At 36.7% G+C, this 19,536-nt stretch overlaps 5 protein-coding genes across 5 annotated transcripts; 1 reads left to right on the top strand and 4 right to left on the bottom strand.

The window, feature by feature from the left end:
- Nucleotides 1–123: 123 nt before the first annotated feature.
- INS49_002804 (uncharacterized protein) lies at nt 124–1,740 on the bottom strand (the record flags this gene model as incomplete). The annotated part of the gene is made up of 1 exon (XM_043163605.1): nt 124–1,740. One exon carries the CDS (start codon nt 1,738–1,740, stop codon nt 124–126), a length of 1,617 nt encoding a protein of 538 aa, XP_043032111.1.
- Nucleotides 1,741–2,604: 864 nt separating this feature from the next.
- Nucleotides 2,605–3,370, bottom strand: INS49_002803 (uncharacterized protein; the record flags this gene model as incomplete). Its single annotated transcript, XM_043163604.1, has 2 exons — nt 2,605–3,204; nt 3,299–3,370. 2 exons carry the CDS (start codon nt 3,368–3,370, stop codon nt 2,605–2,607), a joined length of 672 nt encoding a protein of 223 aa, XP_043032110.1.
- Nucleotides 3,371–4,939: 1,569 nt separating this feature from the next.
- On the bottom strand, nt 4,940–6,030 carry INS49_002802 (uncharacterized protein; the record flags this gene model as incomplete). Its single annotated transcript, XM_043163603.1, has 2 exons — nt 4,940–5,719; nt 5,779–6,030. The coding sequence occupies 2 exons, from the start codon at nt 6,028–6,030 to the stop codon at nt 4,940–4,942; spliced, it is 1,032 nt and encodes a 343-aa protein (XP_043032109.1).
- Nucleotides 6,031–7,599: 1,569 nt separating this feature from the next.
- On the top strand, nt 7,600–8,376 carry INS49_002801 (uncharacterized protein; the record flags this gene model as incomplete). Its single annotated transcript, XM_043163602.1, has 1 exon — nt 7,600–8,376. One exon carries the CDS (start codon nt 7,600–7,602, stop codon nt 8,374–8,376), a length of 777 nt encoding a protein of 258 aa, XP_043032108.1.
- Nucleotides 8,377–16,928: 8,552 nt separating this feature from the next.
- Nucleotides 16,929–18,890, bottom strand: INS49_002800 (uncharacterized protein; the record flags this gene model as incomplete). Its single annotated transcript, XM_043163601.1, has 1 exon — nt 16,929–18,890. One exon carries the CDS (start codon nt 18,888–18,890, stop codon nt 16,929–16,931), a length of 1,962 nt encoding a protein of 653 aa, XP_043032107.1.
- Between the last annotated feature and the right edge of the window lie 646 nt (nt 18,891–19,536).

The raw sequence follows: 19,536 nt of genomic DNA, 5'->3' as shown, positions 1-19,536 counted from the left end.
GCATCGTAGATGGGCCTGCTTGGGCACACACGTTGCCGGAGTCACTCAAACAATTGGCTCCCCAGTGCTTGAATTGGGACTTTCATACCCAGCGCGGAAGTCAATTACTATCAATGCAGGCTACTACATGTTGCCCTTCTGCAGTGGCTGGAAGTTCAGCAAAAGATAATTACCCTCTGGCGACCCCAGAGGTTCACAGGTGTATCCCCCCTTCGGAATCATCCCAGCATCATCGACGATACTCGTCTCAAAGTTGCCCCAGATAGCAGCCACGATGCTCTTCATGTCAATCATCGCGAGATTGGAACCAATGCACATGCGCCCGCCGCTCCCAAATGCCCAGAACCAACTCGCCTTCTCCCCGCCCCCGTCGATCCCGCCATGCGCGTCGAGCCACCGCCGCGGCTCCCACTTCCCTGGCTGGGGGAACACATCCTCGTTGAGGTGCAGCGAGTACCCGTACGAGTTAACGCGCACGTCGGCGGGCAGGCCCTTGACGCTCGACCCCGCGGGTCCGACCTCTGCGCCCTCGGGCGTGATCCGTGGCTGGCAGCCCGGGATGGCGGCGTGCAGGCGCAGCGACTCCATCACGATGGCGTGGAGCATGGGGAGGCTGTCGAGGGTCTTGAAGTCGGGGCTGTCAGCAGCGCTTGTGTCGCCTTTGATCGGGTGGTACATTGCTTGATTTTCCCGGAGCTCCTCCCGCAGGGCCTGCTGGACCCCCTTGTGCTCCGGCTTGGACAGCTGCCACGCCAGGAACGTCATGGTGATACCCGTGGTGTCGAAGCCGGCGAGGACTTCGTCTAGGAGCTCGGAGGCTATCTCCAGCCTCTCGTCCGCGGTGAGGGGCGAGTCGGTCTCGTCTCCATTGGACTTCTTTATCACGCCCCGCAGCTGGTTGAAGACCGTCGCCCGGTCCCTGGCATCCACCCGATCCCTGTCCGCGTGTGCTTCCTCCGCCTTGTCGCACAGGCCCAAAACCCACGACGCAATGTTATCGTTGGCAACGTCTACCCACTTGGGCACCAGCCAATGCCTGACTCCCCAAGCCTTCGCGAACGCCGTGAGACCCGGCATCTCCTGCGGCCAGAATATGAACGCCTGCCTGGCCTTGTAGTCGACCACCCACCGCTTGCAATGCTCCGAATCCTCGATGAAATTGCTCGACTGCCTCAACCCGAAACAATAGCCCGTGATAGCGTCCATCGCCACACCCGAGAAGAGCTCGTACGCCTCGACGGCCCTGCCCGAGGCCTCGTGCAACCTCGGAAGCATCCGGTGGCACAGCAGGACCTCGGTGATGCCGTGGAACGCCGCGCTGGACCGTATCGTCGACTTGGCGTACACGTTGCTCAGCGTGCGCTTCCTCGCGCTGTGCGGGCCGTGCGGCAGCGACGAGAATATGTTGTTCATGCCGTAGTTCTTGTACACGGCGTACCAGTCGCCCTTTTCGTAGCCGCCGCCGTAGATGGTGCGTATGCCGCCGTCTACGCAGTTCACTGAGATCTCGCTCGGGCCGAGCCGCACCAGGGGCCCGAGGCGTTGGTGGAGGGCATGGATGGTGGTGTTCTCGTTGCGGCGGCGGCGTGTGTACAGGATCCAGAATCGGGAGATGGGCGCGCTCCAGTGGGCTGGTGGGATATTGCGCAATGGCGATATGAAGATGGGATGCAGGAGGTAGCAATAGGTGGCTAGGACGGAGAGGAGGAAGAGGGTGACTGCGAAGATCGGGGACGCCATGTGGCAGATCATTCACAGATTCCTGTTCCGGGTAACAATACCAGTGTCGAGTGGACGGCTAACTCAAGGTATCATAACTTCGTGGCCTCGTAAATATAATGCACAATGTGATGCCAGTCCAAAGTCTCACCTCGTGGGTAAAGTGAGTCTTGTCAGAAGATACATGCAGTGAACATCTAAAACACGGCTGTTATCAGCTTGCCGGGCGGGGTTGCTGCAAAGGACTCCAAGCGGCTACTTCCCAGCATATCCTGTGACTGACGTAGGTGTACATTCAAGTGCGGTCAAGGCCTCGGCTAAAGCATAGGCTGGGGTTTCAGGAGCTCATGTGCTTGGTCAGAGAAGTACTGCCTCTTTTACAATGGTACAGAGCCTGCTAACCTATGTCATGTTATCGTGACCGCTGGGTTCTTCATGCTGTGTTGTGGCGTCTGAAGGAGACAAGTGGCATTGCTGGCGCAAATGGCAGCAGCTTCCTGACGAACTCGCCCACCAATTATCTTCATAGTGCAAGCTGGATGACTCTGACTTTCAAGACTGCATAAAATGGTGCAAAAAAGGAAACTCCAATCACCCTGGTGTTGAGTTCGTATTTAGCTATGAGCTTTTGTCACCCCGTGTAATGTCAGTGTATCTCACTCCAATACCTCTGTAGGTCCAAGTGCTCCTGTGCTGCACCTGTGCATTCTTGCGAAGCAAATGCTGAAGGACGCGCAATGCCCCATCGGAGATGATACTGCCAACGCTCTCGCGTCCAACCAGGCCCCACCATTCTCGTCAATTGAGATCAAACCCGGACCTTCCTGCGAACTCGGTGGGATCCGAGATCATTGTTCAATCCACCACGAAGCATGAGCATGGCCTTCAGATGATGTAATGGTGTCTCTTCGCTGTCATCCAAACCCACTCCGTTGCCGCAGGGCACTTCTCCGCAAAGTACAGCAAGCTTCCAACAATCGAATCCGTTCCCTCAAACTCAGGCTTCCGCCCTGCTAAAGGCCAGTAGAATTGATCGTCCTCCTTTTCCTCATCCACTATGACGCGGTCGTAGACGGCCTTGATGCTGGCTCGATCCTTCCACTCAAGACCGGGTCTACCCACGAGCTTCTTGTTCACTAGGCTGCCGCCCGCCAACTCATCGTTCCTCATGTGGACTTCGACAGATGGCCCCCGCCAGAGCGCTGTTGAAAAGCGAATGTCCAGCTGCGTGATGTGAGTGAGATCTGAAATGGCTGGTGGCATGGGCCGGAGCCTTTGAAGCTGTTCAAAGGTACGGTCACCTCGCCATAAGAAGATGGAGAACAAGCTGTTGCGGTAGAGGAGCGGGAGAGACTCGGAGCGGATTTGCTTGTTGACGAGGGTCAGCGAGGGTTGGCGGAAGCGGTAACCGTCGTATTTGGTGACCAGCACATGCCAGTAAATCATGTTACGGAGCTCAGCCGGGAGATCGAGGAACTTGAAGACCTTCCGTCGGGAAATTGTCAGCGAATCACTCGGCGCAAATAAGTGCCATTGACTAGGTCGGCTGACGAATGACAACTGCCAACAACCAACTTACCGCACTGCCCTCTGATACATGGCACTGTTGTCTGCTCACGCCGAATCCTTGTTTGACGCGCTTGCAGGCCATTTTGATGTGCTCAGATGGCGGCGAGGGTAGTTGGAGCAAATGGTCCTGAACTCGGACGCCTTAGAATTCCAACAAGAGGTTGCTTGTCAAGAAGGGATGAGCTGTACCTGGACAGATGGTCAAAAACGTCCTCTGATGGGGTTTTCCTCTCTGTCGGACAGGTCAAGGTACTGAAACAATAACCAAAGTCCGCACGAAGTAATTCGAGCTCGAGAAGGGTGTCCTGATCCTAAAAAGTCGAAGGACAAGATGCTTGGTCTCGGTGTTTTGCTTGATTAATTCGAAATCACCTCAGCCCAGGGAGCAGGAGAAGTAGAAGCTTTGAGCTCAGGCTACAAAGTCAGTGTGGGCGCCCAAGTAGCAGGCAAAGCATCGGCCGAAGACTTAAAAAGGGAAGAGAATTAGCTGGCAGGCTGAATTTTCCCTGGAATGTGTGCTCTAAATCCTCTGGGGAAGGGTGACTGTTGCCTTTGCGGTTGTCCTAATGAACTGATCAGGTCTGGTTTGATCCCCAAGTTCTGCAAGTTGGGATCTGACGGAGTGAAGGACAAGAATGGTACCAACTTTCAGGCAGATTCTTTTGGGTTTTGAGGAAAGGACGTGTGAAATCGGACGATTTGGTATCTTCTGATTTCATCTCAGTACCTAAATACGCCTGTAGGCATTCATGAAGGAACACCCAGTAGCAGCGGTCCACTGCTGTAGCTGGAGAAGGACTAAGGAGTGAAACACATCCAGACTGCTCAATTCATCAAGCTGAAGCATCTTCTGAATATCATCCAGTCAGCCTTCGTCCCCAAATTGCTTCTCACAAATTGCCATGGTACCAAAGTTGATCCGCATGCTGGTAATGGGATTTGAACCATATTTGCATGGTTTCTTGACGCTGCCATGACATTCTTTGAATCAAGGCCCATTCTTGATGATACATCCACAATTATCACCACCACACAATGTACACAGATTCACTTTTCTTCAGTCTTGCCAGTGAATCATCCTCCCAAATCATATTTCCATCCATGATCCCATTGACATAGGCGTCCCCAATCACTTTGTAACAATGTTCATGGTTCTCGTTGCATACTGAGAATCTTGCCGCTTCTTGGCCTGCTGCGATTTTCGCTTTCTTTCGGCCCCCGGCGCTGAACTTCGCCTGGGCTTCATCGGTTGAGAACACCAGCTTCTCCACAACCTTGTCTCGACAGGACTTCGATGTGCCTGAATTTCGCAGGATCATCGGAACTCTGCTACCGTGCAGTATGTAAACGGCATCGTCGGGTCTCAGAGTTGGTGGACCAATACCCAGGCGGCCTTGTTGAGTGATAAAAAAGCATCGCCCATTTGAGGCGCACTCAACGGCCAGCTTGCAATCATTACGTCGCTTGTGGGTGATTTGTTCTTCGGGGCTGACGATTCCTTGCCAGGTGCCCCCAATTATCGAGGTTCGGCGATTTGCGGTTTTGTCGACTCTGCACCAGTCTTCAAAAGCTTTGACATCTGGATTAACTGCTTTTCTGAACCTCTCCCGCTCGGTCTTGGCCTCCGGAACATAGATGACATCACCGCAGTTCATCCTCCAAACGCAGTTTTGACTGAACCCCCATGTGTATAAGGAGCGTCGTCAGGCCAAGGCAGACACAGCTTCCAATTCGCAACACATGTCTGGACGTCTTCTCCAAGAGTATCATTGCTGCTTTGAACCAGCGAGATAAGATTAACACAGTATCCCTTGGTTTCAAGAAGTGTTTGCCCATGGATATTGACTCCGTCCATGGCCTGTCCAGCCGCTCTGTACAAGTGCTGACTCTTTAGCCGATCTGCCCCATCAGAAGAAGGGCGGTAGCTCCAGTCTGTCACCCACGTTGGAAAACCAGGGTTGATTTGTATTCCACTCGCGGTTGTTCCTGATAGAACTGCAAGTGTCTTGGAGCTTCGTATGAGGTGCTTTGTCGTCTCCCAGTACACCTTGCTAGGCCGGAGTCTATAGTTGGGGGTCAGGGGCTGGTCTTGGCCCCAGAAGTTCACCAAGCCGACCAAGGCAAACACCTTGTCTCCTTTTTCTTTTGCGTCTCGGTTTCGGAACTTCCTCAACAGTGGAAGGAGTGCAGAAGGCTCGAATGCATTCCAGTCCCTCTTGGTGGTGTCAATCTCGTTGACCAGTCGATGGAACCTGGCCAACGGAGGCCCATATGTCTTGGAAGGTGCAGATCCCAGCTGTTCTGTAACCTTCCCTGTCAGGTAGCACAAGGAAGCTTTGGAAAACGCGTCCCATGGCATCGATATGTTTTTGTAGTACACAACGGCGTTGTCAGACACAACAGTTTCCTGGACCACCCATATTCTGCTCCACTATAAGTTACGTAGCATCAGCACATCTATCGAATCGTCGAATGGGAGAAAATACATACCCAAGGTTCATCCAGCAGAGCAAGAAGCCCCCGGATGATTGGTGCGGCGTAGTTCAATTTCTTGAGATACCAGATCCGAGAGGCGAGGAGTCCCTGTGCCAGCATTGAGATCACGCAAAAAGCACCGAAAATGTCATGCCCGTCATCCGGTAACACTAGCTCTCCCTTCCATAACTTCCCCAGGTGTGATTCGATCTTTGGGACGTCTCTCTCATCGCCGCAAAACCGGACGCCCACCCAGTCAGTCTTCATCGTCTCAAGCCCACCCGTTCCGAGCCAGATGATTACCTCCTTGCTGTTGGAATAGATCTCCCGCATCAGTCTGACCTGTCGCGTAAGCTCTTTCTCGTTGCTTTGATCGATACATAATGAATCGACCCACAAGGTCAGGACACTCGTAGCATCCCTCAGATTGCGCAAAGCTGAGTACAAGTTCGTTGCAACATGAACAATGACACCATTGCAGTACACCACATTGTTTTCACTTGGCACACCAGTCCCCCAGACATATGAAAGTGCTTTGTAATGTCCTGCAGCATCCAGGAAGGAGCTTTCGCGCAGCTGGCAGCGTATTGTTTGGTCTTCCTGTTTCCCTGGCAGGACTCGTAAGAGTCGGATTCTCCTTCAATTTGGTGACAACCTCTTGTACAGCTCGGGTTGGGCTTGTCTAGCCGAGTCCATGGCTCTGGCGGCTTGAGAAGACCATCGGGTCAATGTGGATGAGTGACAGTCTGATAGACGCCTAACTTAGTAGACAGATGCTGAAAAGATATAGTCTGCGCCACGAACAATGGGGGCTAGTACGTGAACTGCGTGGAGTAAGCGACCAGATGACCCGCCGCAGCCTGCATATGGCTAACGAATGAGAGCTTCCCCGGACAGGCACCCGCAGGCGAAGCCACCCTCCATGTGTTTGGCGAGATCGGGGCCAATGGTTTGAGCTTCTAGGGGTCTTGTTCATATGTGAAGAAAGTGGAAAATCCTTCTACGAATTTACCTATCTCTGATCAATTAATTTGTATGCAATTCTTTCCCCCAAAGAAAATCTGATCTCGGAGATTCAATCGAGACAGCTGGAATACATAAGTATCCTCTAATCAGCTTGGTAGGAAGAATGATGCTGTGGATGTCTGTCTCTTGGAAACCTATTTACGACTAAATAATCAAGTCCCTATAGATATCGTGGATGCCTGGTCTTTCAGCAGCTAACTAGCACACATTCTGGTCTGGAGCAGCGTCCCATGCGCATGGAGCACTTTGTTGCAGCCAACGAAGAGTCCATCTATACCGTTTGTCCACCGGGGCTGGTGCTATCCCTTCCTTTGTAGAATGAGGTGAGATTAAGCTTGTGGGTCCCAGAACTCCCTCTACTCAGACCCGAAGTTTTTCCGCGTCGCGAGACGAACGCCATGTTTACACCGAGCTTAGCAAATCGTGGACTGACACCATTTTGGCACGAAGTACTTGGCGGTTTTGAGTTATGTGCAGCACTATCCCCGCTCATTCAGTCCCTCAGCATAAGTCACCAGTCAAGTGCTTCCTGTAGAGCAAAATGACGGGCTTTTTGACAGGAGATGAAGCATTTTCTGCGAGCTATTATTTATGGTATCATAATAGACTTTGTGTGGTTGCGGACGCGTTCTTAGATTCTAGCACGGTTATGCGACTACATGCGGAGTCAGTGACATCACCCCTCAAGCTCCACATGAGACACAGATACTCGCTGGCTTCCGCGCACATCCGGTACTCATCTAACAGTTTGAGCAGCATTCAAACAACAACCTCTCTTCCAGCCGAAGCGACCTAATCGAAGACTTGACTATGCATACCGTACTCATCGTGGGTGGCCACGGAAAAGTGGCCCTCGAGATCACCAAGATCCTAGTCGCGGAGAATGAGCCAGCCTACTCCGTCCACAGCCTAATCCGCAACCCAGACCAGTCGGGCGAGCTCGAGAAGCTCGGCACGCAGCCCATCGTCCAGGACGTCGAGAAGGCCACAGTCCCCGAGCTCCTCGGCACACTGAGCCGCGTGAAACCAGATGTCGTCGTCTGGGCCGCGGGGGCCGGCTACGGCGCCACCCCGGACCGCATCGATGCCGTCGACCACCAGGCGGCCGTCAAGGTCATGGACGCGCTGGGGATCGCATCGCAGGCCGGGGATGCGGGCAAGAGGCTCATCAGCATCAGTGCGTTGGATCTGCGTGATCGGGAGAACAAGCCTGTGCCGGACTGGTATGACGACAATGACAAGAAGCAGAGTGATGGGGTCTGGAAGGCCATTGGCAACTTCATGAAGGCCAAATTTGAAGCAGACAAGGATCTGAGGACAGGGAATGAGAAGCGGGGGCTCAAATACACCATGGTGAGGCCGGGAGGGTTGAGCAACGATCCTGGCGATGGCTTTGTCAGTGCCGGGAAGGTACACTTGGGCAGGATGGTGAAGAGGCAAGATGTCGCCAAGGTTGTTGTTGAGTCCATCAAGAACGACGATACCATCGGGCTTGCCTTCGATGTTGTTGGAGGGGAAGACATCATTGCCGAGGCTGTGAAGGAAGTCGGAAAGGGGAGGATCGATACCTTCGAGGGCTTCTACTAGACGCTACAACGATCTCACTATGCCGGTATTGAAAGCACTCAAGAGTTCCCAAAAAAAGCTGAAGTACATTGCTCGTAGGTATCCCCAGGTTTTGGTCCGCCTCCATCGTACTTCGAGTGACACGTTCTGGCGTCTGCGGTGACACAGGCGGTCCTGGGCCACTCAATCCACTATCGGAATATGCCCTGACCAACTAATACCCCCACAGTTTTTACCTTCAATCCACGATTACAAGCGGAGTGGAGAGTGTCTTCCCTACATGGGCACAACCCGTGAAACATCCTGATCGCCGAGGCTCTGGCCCGTCCTGGCTTTGGTGGCCGCATCCTCCTGCTTTCCACTTACGGCTGATGTTGGCAAGTACGACCCTCATTACTTAAAAGGCTACTTTAGTTATCCCCTCCAGGGCATATAGCCTCTTAGAACTTAAACAAAACAACATCAATACATAATTACTTCCCATATAATTATTATATATATAAAAAACCTATTAATATTAATTAATAATTATAGGTATTATAAATTAATAAGGTAAAAGAGGCAACCCTATAAGGATTTCCTTAATTTAAAAATTATATCCTCCTTATTAATAAGCGCTATATAGCAATAACTACTTTTTTAAGCCTCCCTGTATTATTAAACTCCTTAAGTAAATATTATAAAGATTAAATAAATTAAATAGTATTTTCTGCAATATTTATATATATATTTATCGCCATTTAAGAGATATATATTTATTATGCATAAAACTTTATTAAAAACAAACTTATTTTTAAATTTTCTTTAAGATTTAGCAAAACTTAATAAAGCTTTGTTTTGCTAAATAAATAAAGCTTATAATTATTATAATTATTAAATAAATAAAGCTTATAATTATTATAACTGCTAAAGCTAATGTAATGCTATATTATAAATAAGCGTGAATTATATATTATACTTTTAGCTAATATAAAAAAACTTAATAATAAAAGAAAGCCCTAGCTTTTAAAGCTTAAAAAAACTAATAACTTTTTCCTTTTAATAATTATAACTTGCTTATTATTAAATTATTATTATTAACTTACTCTTAAATATTACTTATTTTATTAATAGCTTACTTTTTATAATATTTATTATAAAAACCTATAAATATAGTTAATAATGCTAAGGAGCTATTAGCTTTTATTAAAAAGTATATAATTAATAAAATGCTTGCTTAAACTTTAATTAACTTAGCTTATTATAAATATATTAACTTAAAACTATAGTTTATAGCTCTTATATAAAAAGCATTAATAAAATACTTAGTTACTTACTTAATAAGTACTTTAATAAGTTATATATAATAAAATCTTTATAATAATAATCTTTTTATTGCTTATTATAAGAATTATATAATATAAATATAGGCAATATTTAAAGCATTATTAAATCCTTACTAATAATGCTTAAAAGTTTTTCTTTAAATATAAGATATTTATATAAGATATAATAATTAATTTATAGTATTATAATTAATTATTATAACTTAAGCTAAGGAAAGATTAAAATAAATTAATAATAAGCTTTATAATACCTTATTAACCTTAGAATTAAGTATAAATAAATATTATATATAATTTTAAAGATAGTAATTATAAATATAGCTCCTATAAGTATTATAAATAAGCTTTAAATAATAATAATTGCTAAAAAGATAATCCTTAGGGCAATATTTATTGCTATTGCTAGCTTTAAGTGCATAATTATAAAACCTAAACCTAATAATGCAATTTATTAAAAATTAATATAGCTAGCAAAGCTTATTATTATTAGTAAAAAGATAAAAATAAAGCTTATATTAAAAATATATATTATATTTAGCATAACCTTAGGCTACCCTAGGAATGCCTTTGCTAAATAAAAAATATAACTTATATAAAACTCTTTCCCTATAATATATTCTTAATAAATGCTTAAATTTAGTAAAGTTAATATAATTTATAAAAACCTTTAATAACTTTTATAAATATATTAAGGATTTATATAATTTATTAAATAATAAGATAAAGATATTTTTTAATATTTATTATTATATTAAAATTTAATTAAGTTAATTTTATATAGTTTTTCTTTAAATGCTTAAAGATTAAGCTAAGGCTTATTATCTTTATTTTATAAATTAAATTAATATATTTATAATAATATACTTTAAAATTAAGATATATTTTAATATAAATCTTAATTATTAATATTATTATATAAATTAAATAATAATAATATTTATAAAGATAAGAGTATAAAACTTAAATAAAAACTTGCATAAAGTTTTATATTTAATACTTAATAAGTTATAACTTTATTAATAAGCATTAAGCTAAGATTATATTAAAAAGGATAACTTAAGAATAATGATAATTAAAGCTTGCAAAGGAGTTTTTAAGTTGGAAATAGCTTTTTTTAAGTTAACTTAATTATATAAAGAGTTATTTTTAAATTTAAAATTTATAATAAAAATATAGCTTAGCTATATAATTATAATTTATATTATAAATAAAGTTTTAAATTAATATTATATTAATTATAAATATAATAATTAAAAGTTAAGGGAAGGATAATAGTTATAATTTTAAATATTTTAAGGAAATTAAAGGTTTAATTAATTAAACTTAAGCTATTTAAGCTTTAGGCAGCTAAGATCTTATAATATTAATTATAAAGCTTAAAGTAATAATATTTATAAAAAAGGAAAAGGATAACCTTAAAAAAAAAGATATTATATTTATAAGAAGAAGGGATGTTAATTAATTAAATATTTAATTAATAAATAATGTTTAGCAAGAAGAAGTTATTTAATATAATATAAATATAAAGGTTATAATAATAACTTTAATACTTTTTTAAATAAATTTAAAGAATATAAGATAAATAATAAAGATAAATTTTATAAATATAAAGATAAATAGAATTAAGATAATAATTATAATGCTAATACTTATATTATAAAGGTAAGACTTAATAAGAAAGTTTATTATATAAATATTAATTTCCTAGCTAATAAAGCATTTATATATTAAATTATAGGAAATAATATCTTTTAAATAAAAATAATCATTATAGCTAATTAATTTATTTTAAAAAATAAATATAATTAAACTTATTTTTAAGGAATCCTGCTAAATATAAAAGCATTATTAATATTTATAGCTAAATATAAGTAATTTCTTATATTATAATAAGAAAACCTAAAGTATTAAATTAATATAATTATTATAAAAAAAGCTAAAGTTAAATTTAATAATAAGATAATTATTAATTTGCTTAGCATAATAAAAATTTCTATTTTAATTAATTATATTAACTTTTATATTATTTAAGCATAAACCCTATTCTTACTTTACTTAGTAAATATAAATAAGCTTTAAGTATATTATAATAATATTATAAATAAAATGGTTTCCTTTAATAATGTAATTATTATACCAATATTTAAAAAATAAAGTTACCTATAGTTTTTCTTAAACTAAATTATTAATGTTATATATTTCCTCTTAAAAATAAAAATAAGGAAACTTTATCATTACTTTAAATATTCATTAATAGATTAATTATGCTAAATGCTTAAAAAAGCCGGCAATTTAAATATTAATAAATAAGCAATAGTAGAAATTAAGAAGATATATTATTATTATTAAATAAGCGGACTTATGCCTAGGCGTTTTAAGTTTATATTATATAATAATTATAAATTTAATTATAAAATCTTAATTAATATAATGTATTTAAGCAAATATTTAATTCTTTATATTATAAACTAAGTTATTACTTTTTAAAGAGCGAAATTCTTAAAATTTATATTTATAAAAACTATATAGTAAATATTGCAAATGCTTTAAATTAATATATATTAAGGATTATTAAATATCATTAAATATAATATAAAAACAAACTTTATATCCTTAGAATTTTATTTAAAGGCATAAATAATAGGAATTAAATATAAATAAGTTTTTATAAAAATATATTAATTTATTAAGAAAGTTAAGAAATATTATTAAGCCCTTAAATAAATATATAAAATCCTATATATTAAACTATATAATAATATAAATAATAATGCTATTTTATAAATAGCTATAAAAGCTATTAATAATATTATTAAACTAAATAAATTAATTCCTATGCTTTTAATTTTTAATGCCTACTTATAAGTATTATATAAGTTACTACTATTATTATTAATATAAAAGCAAGTAAAAGCTGTTTTAAAGGCTATAAAAATATTATAAAAAACTATAGCTAAATAATAAATATAAAATGCATTAAATACTAAGGTTAAACTTATCTTTAATATAAAATATTCGCTATAATATAAAGTTTGCATATAAAGAGAGAAAAAGGAATGAAAGGGTTTATATAAAGTTATTATTATAAATAGCCATAATATAACCTTAGATATGTTAAATAAAGTTATAATATTTAGGTTAATAGTTATTTAATTATATTATTAAAATAATAATAAAAAAATGCAACTCTTATAAGCAAAAAACCTAGTTATAAAACCTTAAATATAACTTATTATATAATTATTATTATTAAAAATAAAAAACTATATTATTATATTATATATTTTAAAGAAAGAAAATAAAAATTATAACTTAGCAATTAAATTAAGATAAGATAGAGTTATTATAATATTAGGCTTATTATTTAAAGAGTTTAATAAAATAAAAATTAATAATTTTATTATTAAAGGTATTTTTTAAATTAAGAAATAGTTAGCAAAGTAATATAGTAAATATTATTTTTTTAAGTTTTATATAATATAAAAGGTAAAAGGTAAAATTATAAAACCTTATAAGAAATCTTAATTTATTATTTAAGATTATAATAATAATAAAAAGGAATTAATTTTAATATAAAGCTTAATTATTTAAAGAATAAGCTAATAAATAATTCTTATACTTACTCTTTTATTAATTTAAGAAAAAGGTATGGTTTTTATATTTTAAGATATTACTTAAGCTTACCTTTAAGTAAAGTTTAAATTATATAAAATAATTCTTATAAAGTTATTAAAAGAATTAAAGAATAAATACTCTTTAAGCATAATTATTTATATTATTTAACTTTTATATAGTATAATAGAATTTAGCATTTATTAATTTAATATATATTAAAAATATTATTAATAAAAGCTTAAAATAAATTGCTTTATATATAATCCTTACTTAATAATTATAAAGCCTATATAACTTTTTAAGATAATAAATATATAAATAAATAATATATTAATTTTATTTATATTAAAATTTTAAGATAAGAAGGAGATTAAAATAAAAGCTATGAAATTATAAGGAAAATTAAAATAAGAGCTAATGCTTAAAAACTTAATAAATTATAATAAAGCTTATATAATTATAAATATTATTAGCTTAATTATTACTTAATAAAAGGGATAAGCTAATAAACTTATTTTTATTAATATAATAATTAAAGATACTTTTTAGAAATACCTTAAATAAAAAACTTACAAAGTATATATAGCTTTAATTTATTAACTAAAAGCTTTATATAATCTTTTAATAGTTATATAAATATAAAATTTAAAGGCAAGAAATTATAAGAACTTAAATATATAATTATTATAATAAATAAATAACGCTATATAAGGAATTAAATATATGCTTTTAGATCTTAAAATAGCAAAACTTTTTATATTTATAAATAGATTATTTATAAATAATTAGGACTTAATATCTTAACTTAAATATATTATTATTCTTATAAATAAAACTTATAAGAAAATTAAGGGATTTATAATAATAAGCAATATTTTTTATTAATTATTAATAAAATATAAATATATTATTTAAAGCATGTTAATAAGTAAAATTTATAGTATAATAAATAAAGTAAATATTAAAATCTTTTTAGCTATAATAATTAAGATAATTATAAAATGATTTTTATTATTAAATATACTTTTAATTATTTATATAAATTTATATAGCTTATATAAATACCTTATAAAGCTAGGAATAATAAAGAAAAAGCACCTTATAATTAATATTATATTATTATAAGAATTATATAAAATAAGAAAGATTATTAAAATAAGGTAGATAAATAAAAAAGATAACTTTATTAATATAATAATAAAACTAATTTTAAATACTATATTATAAAAGCTTATTAATAATAATAAGCTTTATATATAAGTAAATAAATTAATTAAGAAATTTAAAGTAGCCTTTTCTTGCTAAGGAAGAAGCAACTTACCGTTAGCACCCTTTTCCTTTTAACCTTATCGCTATTAATTATAAAACCTTATATTTCTTAAACTTAAACCCTTAATATAAACTTTAACCTTTTATATTTTAATTAAAACCTTTTTAATACCTTATTATATATAAAGATAACTTTATAATTATTAATATTATTAATAATTATTATTTTAAAATTAACCTTATTATTATTATTATTTTTTACTGCTATTTATTAATAAAATATTAAAACTAATTTTTATTAAATTTATTTATAACTTATTAACTTTTTTTATAATTAAAGAATAAATTAATAATTATTATATAATAATTATAAAGTTTTGCATTATAAATATTTATTTTAATTGCTAAATTTTTATAAAATCTTTTTTCTTTTTATTATAATAAAGAATATTAATAATGATTTATAAAAATTATTTAATACTTTTATTAATATGCTTTATAAAAATAATAATGGTAAGTAAAATTATTTAGCAAATATTACATTTACTTTTTGCGCTAAGAATATACTTAATATAATTATTGCTATGGCTGCTATTAATATAGCTAGCATTAAAGGTAGCCTTATTGCAACTCTTAATTAAAATTAGGATTTCCCTATAAATATTGCAATTATAACTTTAATTAATAAAATAAGCTTTATAATTATAACCTTAATTAATAAGATAAACATTATAATTATAACCTTAATTAATAAAATAAATATTATAATTATATTCTTATTAAGTAATAAGATAAAGATTAAAATTATTATTAAGGCTATAAAAAGGGTTAAAATTACCTTAATTAATAAAGATAAAAATAAGCTTATTAATTTTGCTAATTTTTATAGCAAAGTTATTATTAATAATGCTTATTTAATAAATATTAATAAAGATATTAATAATAACAACTTTTATTTACTTACTTATTTAATAAATATTAATAAAGATATTAATAATAATAACTTTTATTTGCTTAATATTAATAATAATTTAATTATTATTAATAATAAAGATAATTAAAATTAAGTTAATAAAATCTTAATAAAGATTATAAAAATTGCCTTTAACTTTATTTTTATATTAAGCATTAAAAAAAGTAAGCTGCTTATTAAGGTTAACTTTTATAAAATTATTAAAATTAATAAGCTAAAGGCTATAATTATAACTTAAGCTAAAATACTTTTCTTAAATAACGTTATTATAATAATTATTATTTAAATTATTAATAACTTTTAATATTAAAATAAGTAAATATCTTTTAATAATATAATTAAAAAAAGCTATGCATTTATATTAAAAGCATTAAAAAACTTAATATAAGATTGCATAATATCTTTAATAATAAGAATTATTAAGATAATTATTATCTTAAATGCTAAATTATTATAATTTTTATAATAAATAATTTAATAAAAGTTTTAATTTTAAGTGTTTTTTATATATATTAAATTAAAAAAATTTAGTTATTAAAAGATTAAATTGCTATATTAACTTAATTTTAAAACTTTTTATATTAAATTATTAATAAGTATATATAAGGCTTATATATAAAGAAACTTATTAAGAAATATATATTATTATTTAAGCAATTTAAGTAAAAAATAATTATTAAGAAGATTAAAAAAAATAATAAAAAGCAAGAAAAGAACTTAATAAATAATTAAGCTACTTATAATACTTAATTTTAAAAAAATAAAAAGTAGCTAAAGGAAAATAATTTAAAGTAATATTAAATATATTTTAATAATAAAAATAAAAATAAAAATAATAATATTTATATTATAAAGATATATAATAAAAATAAATATAAGCTAAAAAGTTTAGCATTAGCTTTATAAGTATTAACTTTCTTTATAAAGAAAAGATTTAAAATTAAAACCTTTATATAAAAATTAATAATCTTTATAAAAAAGCAACTTTAAAAGTTAAGTATTAAAGATAATAAATATAATATTTAAAAAATAATATAATAATAAAGATTATAAGTTTAAAAAGTAATATAATAATAAGAATTGCTAAAACTTGCTTTAAAACTTATAAATTATAATTTTAAGCCTTTTTAGCAATACTTTCTTATAATAAAGGTTATATATATTTAATATGCAATAAATTATAATTTTAGGGCTAATTATAATAAAGATTATATATACTTATTAAAAGAAGAGAAAAACTATAAGTATTAATAAGTATAACCCTTATTACTTAAAAGGCTACTTTAATTATCCTCTCTAAGGCACATAACCTTTCAGAACTTAAACAGAATAACACTAATACATAATTGCTTCCCATATGATTATCGTACGTACGAGAGACCTACCAACAGCTAACGCCTGGATGACGCCTGTGGTGGTGGTTGCAAGACCCAAGGGAGCTGCTGATATATCGATTCAATGTATCTGCGCAATTCTGTGACCTCACCCTCAAGTTCTCGCATCCTGTCCTGGAGCGATGTCTCTTGAGTGATCGTGCTCAGGGCGTGCTCTGTGTCTTGGTTGGTGTTTTCTGCAGGGGGAGAATATTGCTGGGCCACGCTAGATGGCTCATGATTGCCCGAATACTGGGGGATGCTTTCTTCCACATCTGCCAATATTTGGTAGTCACCAATCCCACCAGGCCCAGCTTGCCCGTCGTGGCATCCCTGCCGGGATGGTCTGGGGCTGCCACCGTGGCTCTGATCTCCCTGTTCCTGAGCCTCTTGGCAGTGGATCGGAGAGCTCGACGGGGATATGCTGCTTTCAGATGGTGTAGATTGCTTCACCTGCATGACTTTGTCGTAGAGGTGTTCCTGCTCTGGGTCTTCCTCGAGCTCTTCGGCCAAGCCGTCCCAGTATTTGCTTGCTACGACGTGATCTTGGTTGGAAAGCAAGTAAGTGAGTTGGCACTCCTCCAGGATTTCAAACTTCGACTGAATGTTGTTTTTCATCCGAGTGGCTGAGGCTTCCTTTTGGATCTCTGTCGACGCTGCGTCTGCACCGGCGAGGATCACGGACAGGGCGATGATCTTCTCCCTCTGCACCCAGGGCACCTTTGCGTAGGAGGAGCTTCTAATCTTTGTGCTCAGAGTGTCTCGCCATGTCGGAAGAGTCGTGGTCCCTGTACCGTACATCCAATCTTTCAATGTCATCAGACATCTCATGCCGTCCTTGCCCAGTAAGAACCTGTAGAGCGAATGACCTGTCCATGGGTCATAGCGGCATGGGTGGCTAACGCAAAGCTCGTCGAGAACTCGGTCGTAGAGGGAGCCGGGGACGTCTTTTCCGAATGAACTTATGATCTGAGCCCAAAAGGGCCGCCGAATTTCGTTGTACCATCGCATGAAGTCCAAGTCGACATCTTCCTCGTCTTTCTGGTTCCTCGCATAAGCTGAGATAAGATGTCGCTCGAACCAAGGAAAGCTATCGAGGTCTTTAGCCTGTGCAGGCTTCGACAATGGCAGCGAAAAACTGGTGTTGCCTGTGGGGGATGATAAATGGCGTGTCTGCTTCTCGACAGTGTCCGCTAGAGGAGGGACCTGCGTGACAACGTTGGTGTTGGGAACCGAACGCGTTGTCTGTTCTTGGGATGAGCTGCAGGAAATACTCTTTGGTGTTTCCGGCTGTAGATGATCACGCTGACTGTCCGGATTCGCGACAGATGCAATCTGCTGCGAGGTTTGACATGAAGACAATGATTCTGACGGGAAGGTTGGACTGCTCCCAAATACAGCCGCACCATGCTCCGATGGCGAATCTAGATGGGTAAACTCCCTGAGCAGATCGAGATCAAGCTCCTCATCATCACCGGCATCATCGCTGTTGGGAATGGGTGTGGCATAGGAACTGAAGTGGCCTCCGGTCTGACCTGCCACGGGGCTTGGGGCCCACGGCTGGTAGAACGGCGGAAGCTTCAAAGTATAAGAGATTTGTAGCGGTGCTATCATCGATCCGTTCTCTCCAAGGCTTGTGTAAATGCTGGCATTTCCTAACTCATCGACTTGGCTTGGTGGATGCAATTTCGACAGATGCTGGCGCGAGGAGGACACGCTCGAGGGAGATGAATCCTGTAGATCGCTTGCAGCTACATGGTCGACCAGGTCAAGCCGTGGTCGTTTCATGGAGGTGCCGGTGTTCTCAGCCCACGTCGTTTGCTGACCCTCGGCCGAATGTTCTAGAGCCAGCTGGTGTTTCGTGGGTTGGGTTGTCATTGACGCGGTCGCAGTTGGCCGAGTTGATGCGGTCGCGTCACCTTCGCTGTGTTGCTTGAGCAGGGCCCTCTTGTTCTTATCGAGCTCAGGGCGTAGCTTCATATTGGGCGTATTGATGATGGAATCGCTCATCTTGTCCTGACCAGTTGTTTTTGGATGTGCATGAAGTATTTCAAAACAACACCAGGTGGTGTTGTTGGATTTGAGACTGTATGGTGAGCAGGGCAACCAGGCAGTCAGTGGCTGTATTACAACTATCTAAGAAAAAGAGAATGGAAGGTGCCAAATAGCTAACGATCAAGGCGGTAAGCTCTTATCGGAGTGGGCTGTTACTGGAGAGTCGAGTAAATGAACCCATCACAATGGCGAATGCAATTCACCCTCACAATCCGTGTGGTTCCAACCCAGTGTACTGTGTGTGCTCATGTATCGGAAAACTAATAGATTCCACGAAGGTGATAGTGACGTCATTCAGACGTGAATAGTTAGATTATGAGGGCACTCAGCAGAAATGAAGGCCAGTAGGACCTGCTAGACTTCAAGGCATCATTGCTGCTGCGTCTTGTTCTCTTTGCCGTCAGATCTTAACTACTCACTTCCTCTCTTCTCAGCGCATGTAAGACCAGAACATGAATTAATATTGGAAGCTTTATTAAGGACGTGACAGCGAGTGTTAGAAAGATTGTATCAGAAGCTGTTTATTTTGCATTTGCTTGCAGAAGGTGTCATATAGATATCTGCCCGCCCC

The sequence above is a fragment of the Diaporthe citri genome (assembly GCF_014595645.1).
Source record: "Diaporthe citri strain NFHF-8-4 chromosome Unknown scaffold_1, whole genome shotgun sequence".
Taxonomy (NCBI): Eukaryota; Fungi; Ascomycota; class Sordariomycetes; order Diaporthales; family Diaporthaceae; genus Diaporthe; species Diaporthe citri.
Note: the sequence above shows the minus strand (reverse complement) of the source record. Positions and strands in the feature narration are given on the sequence as shown.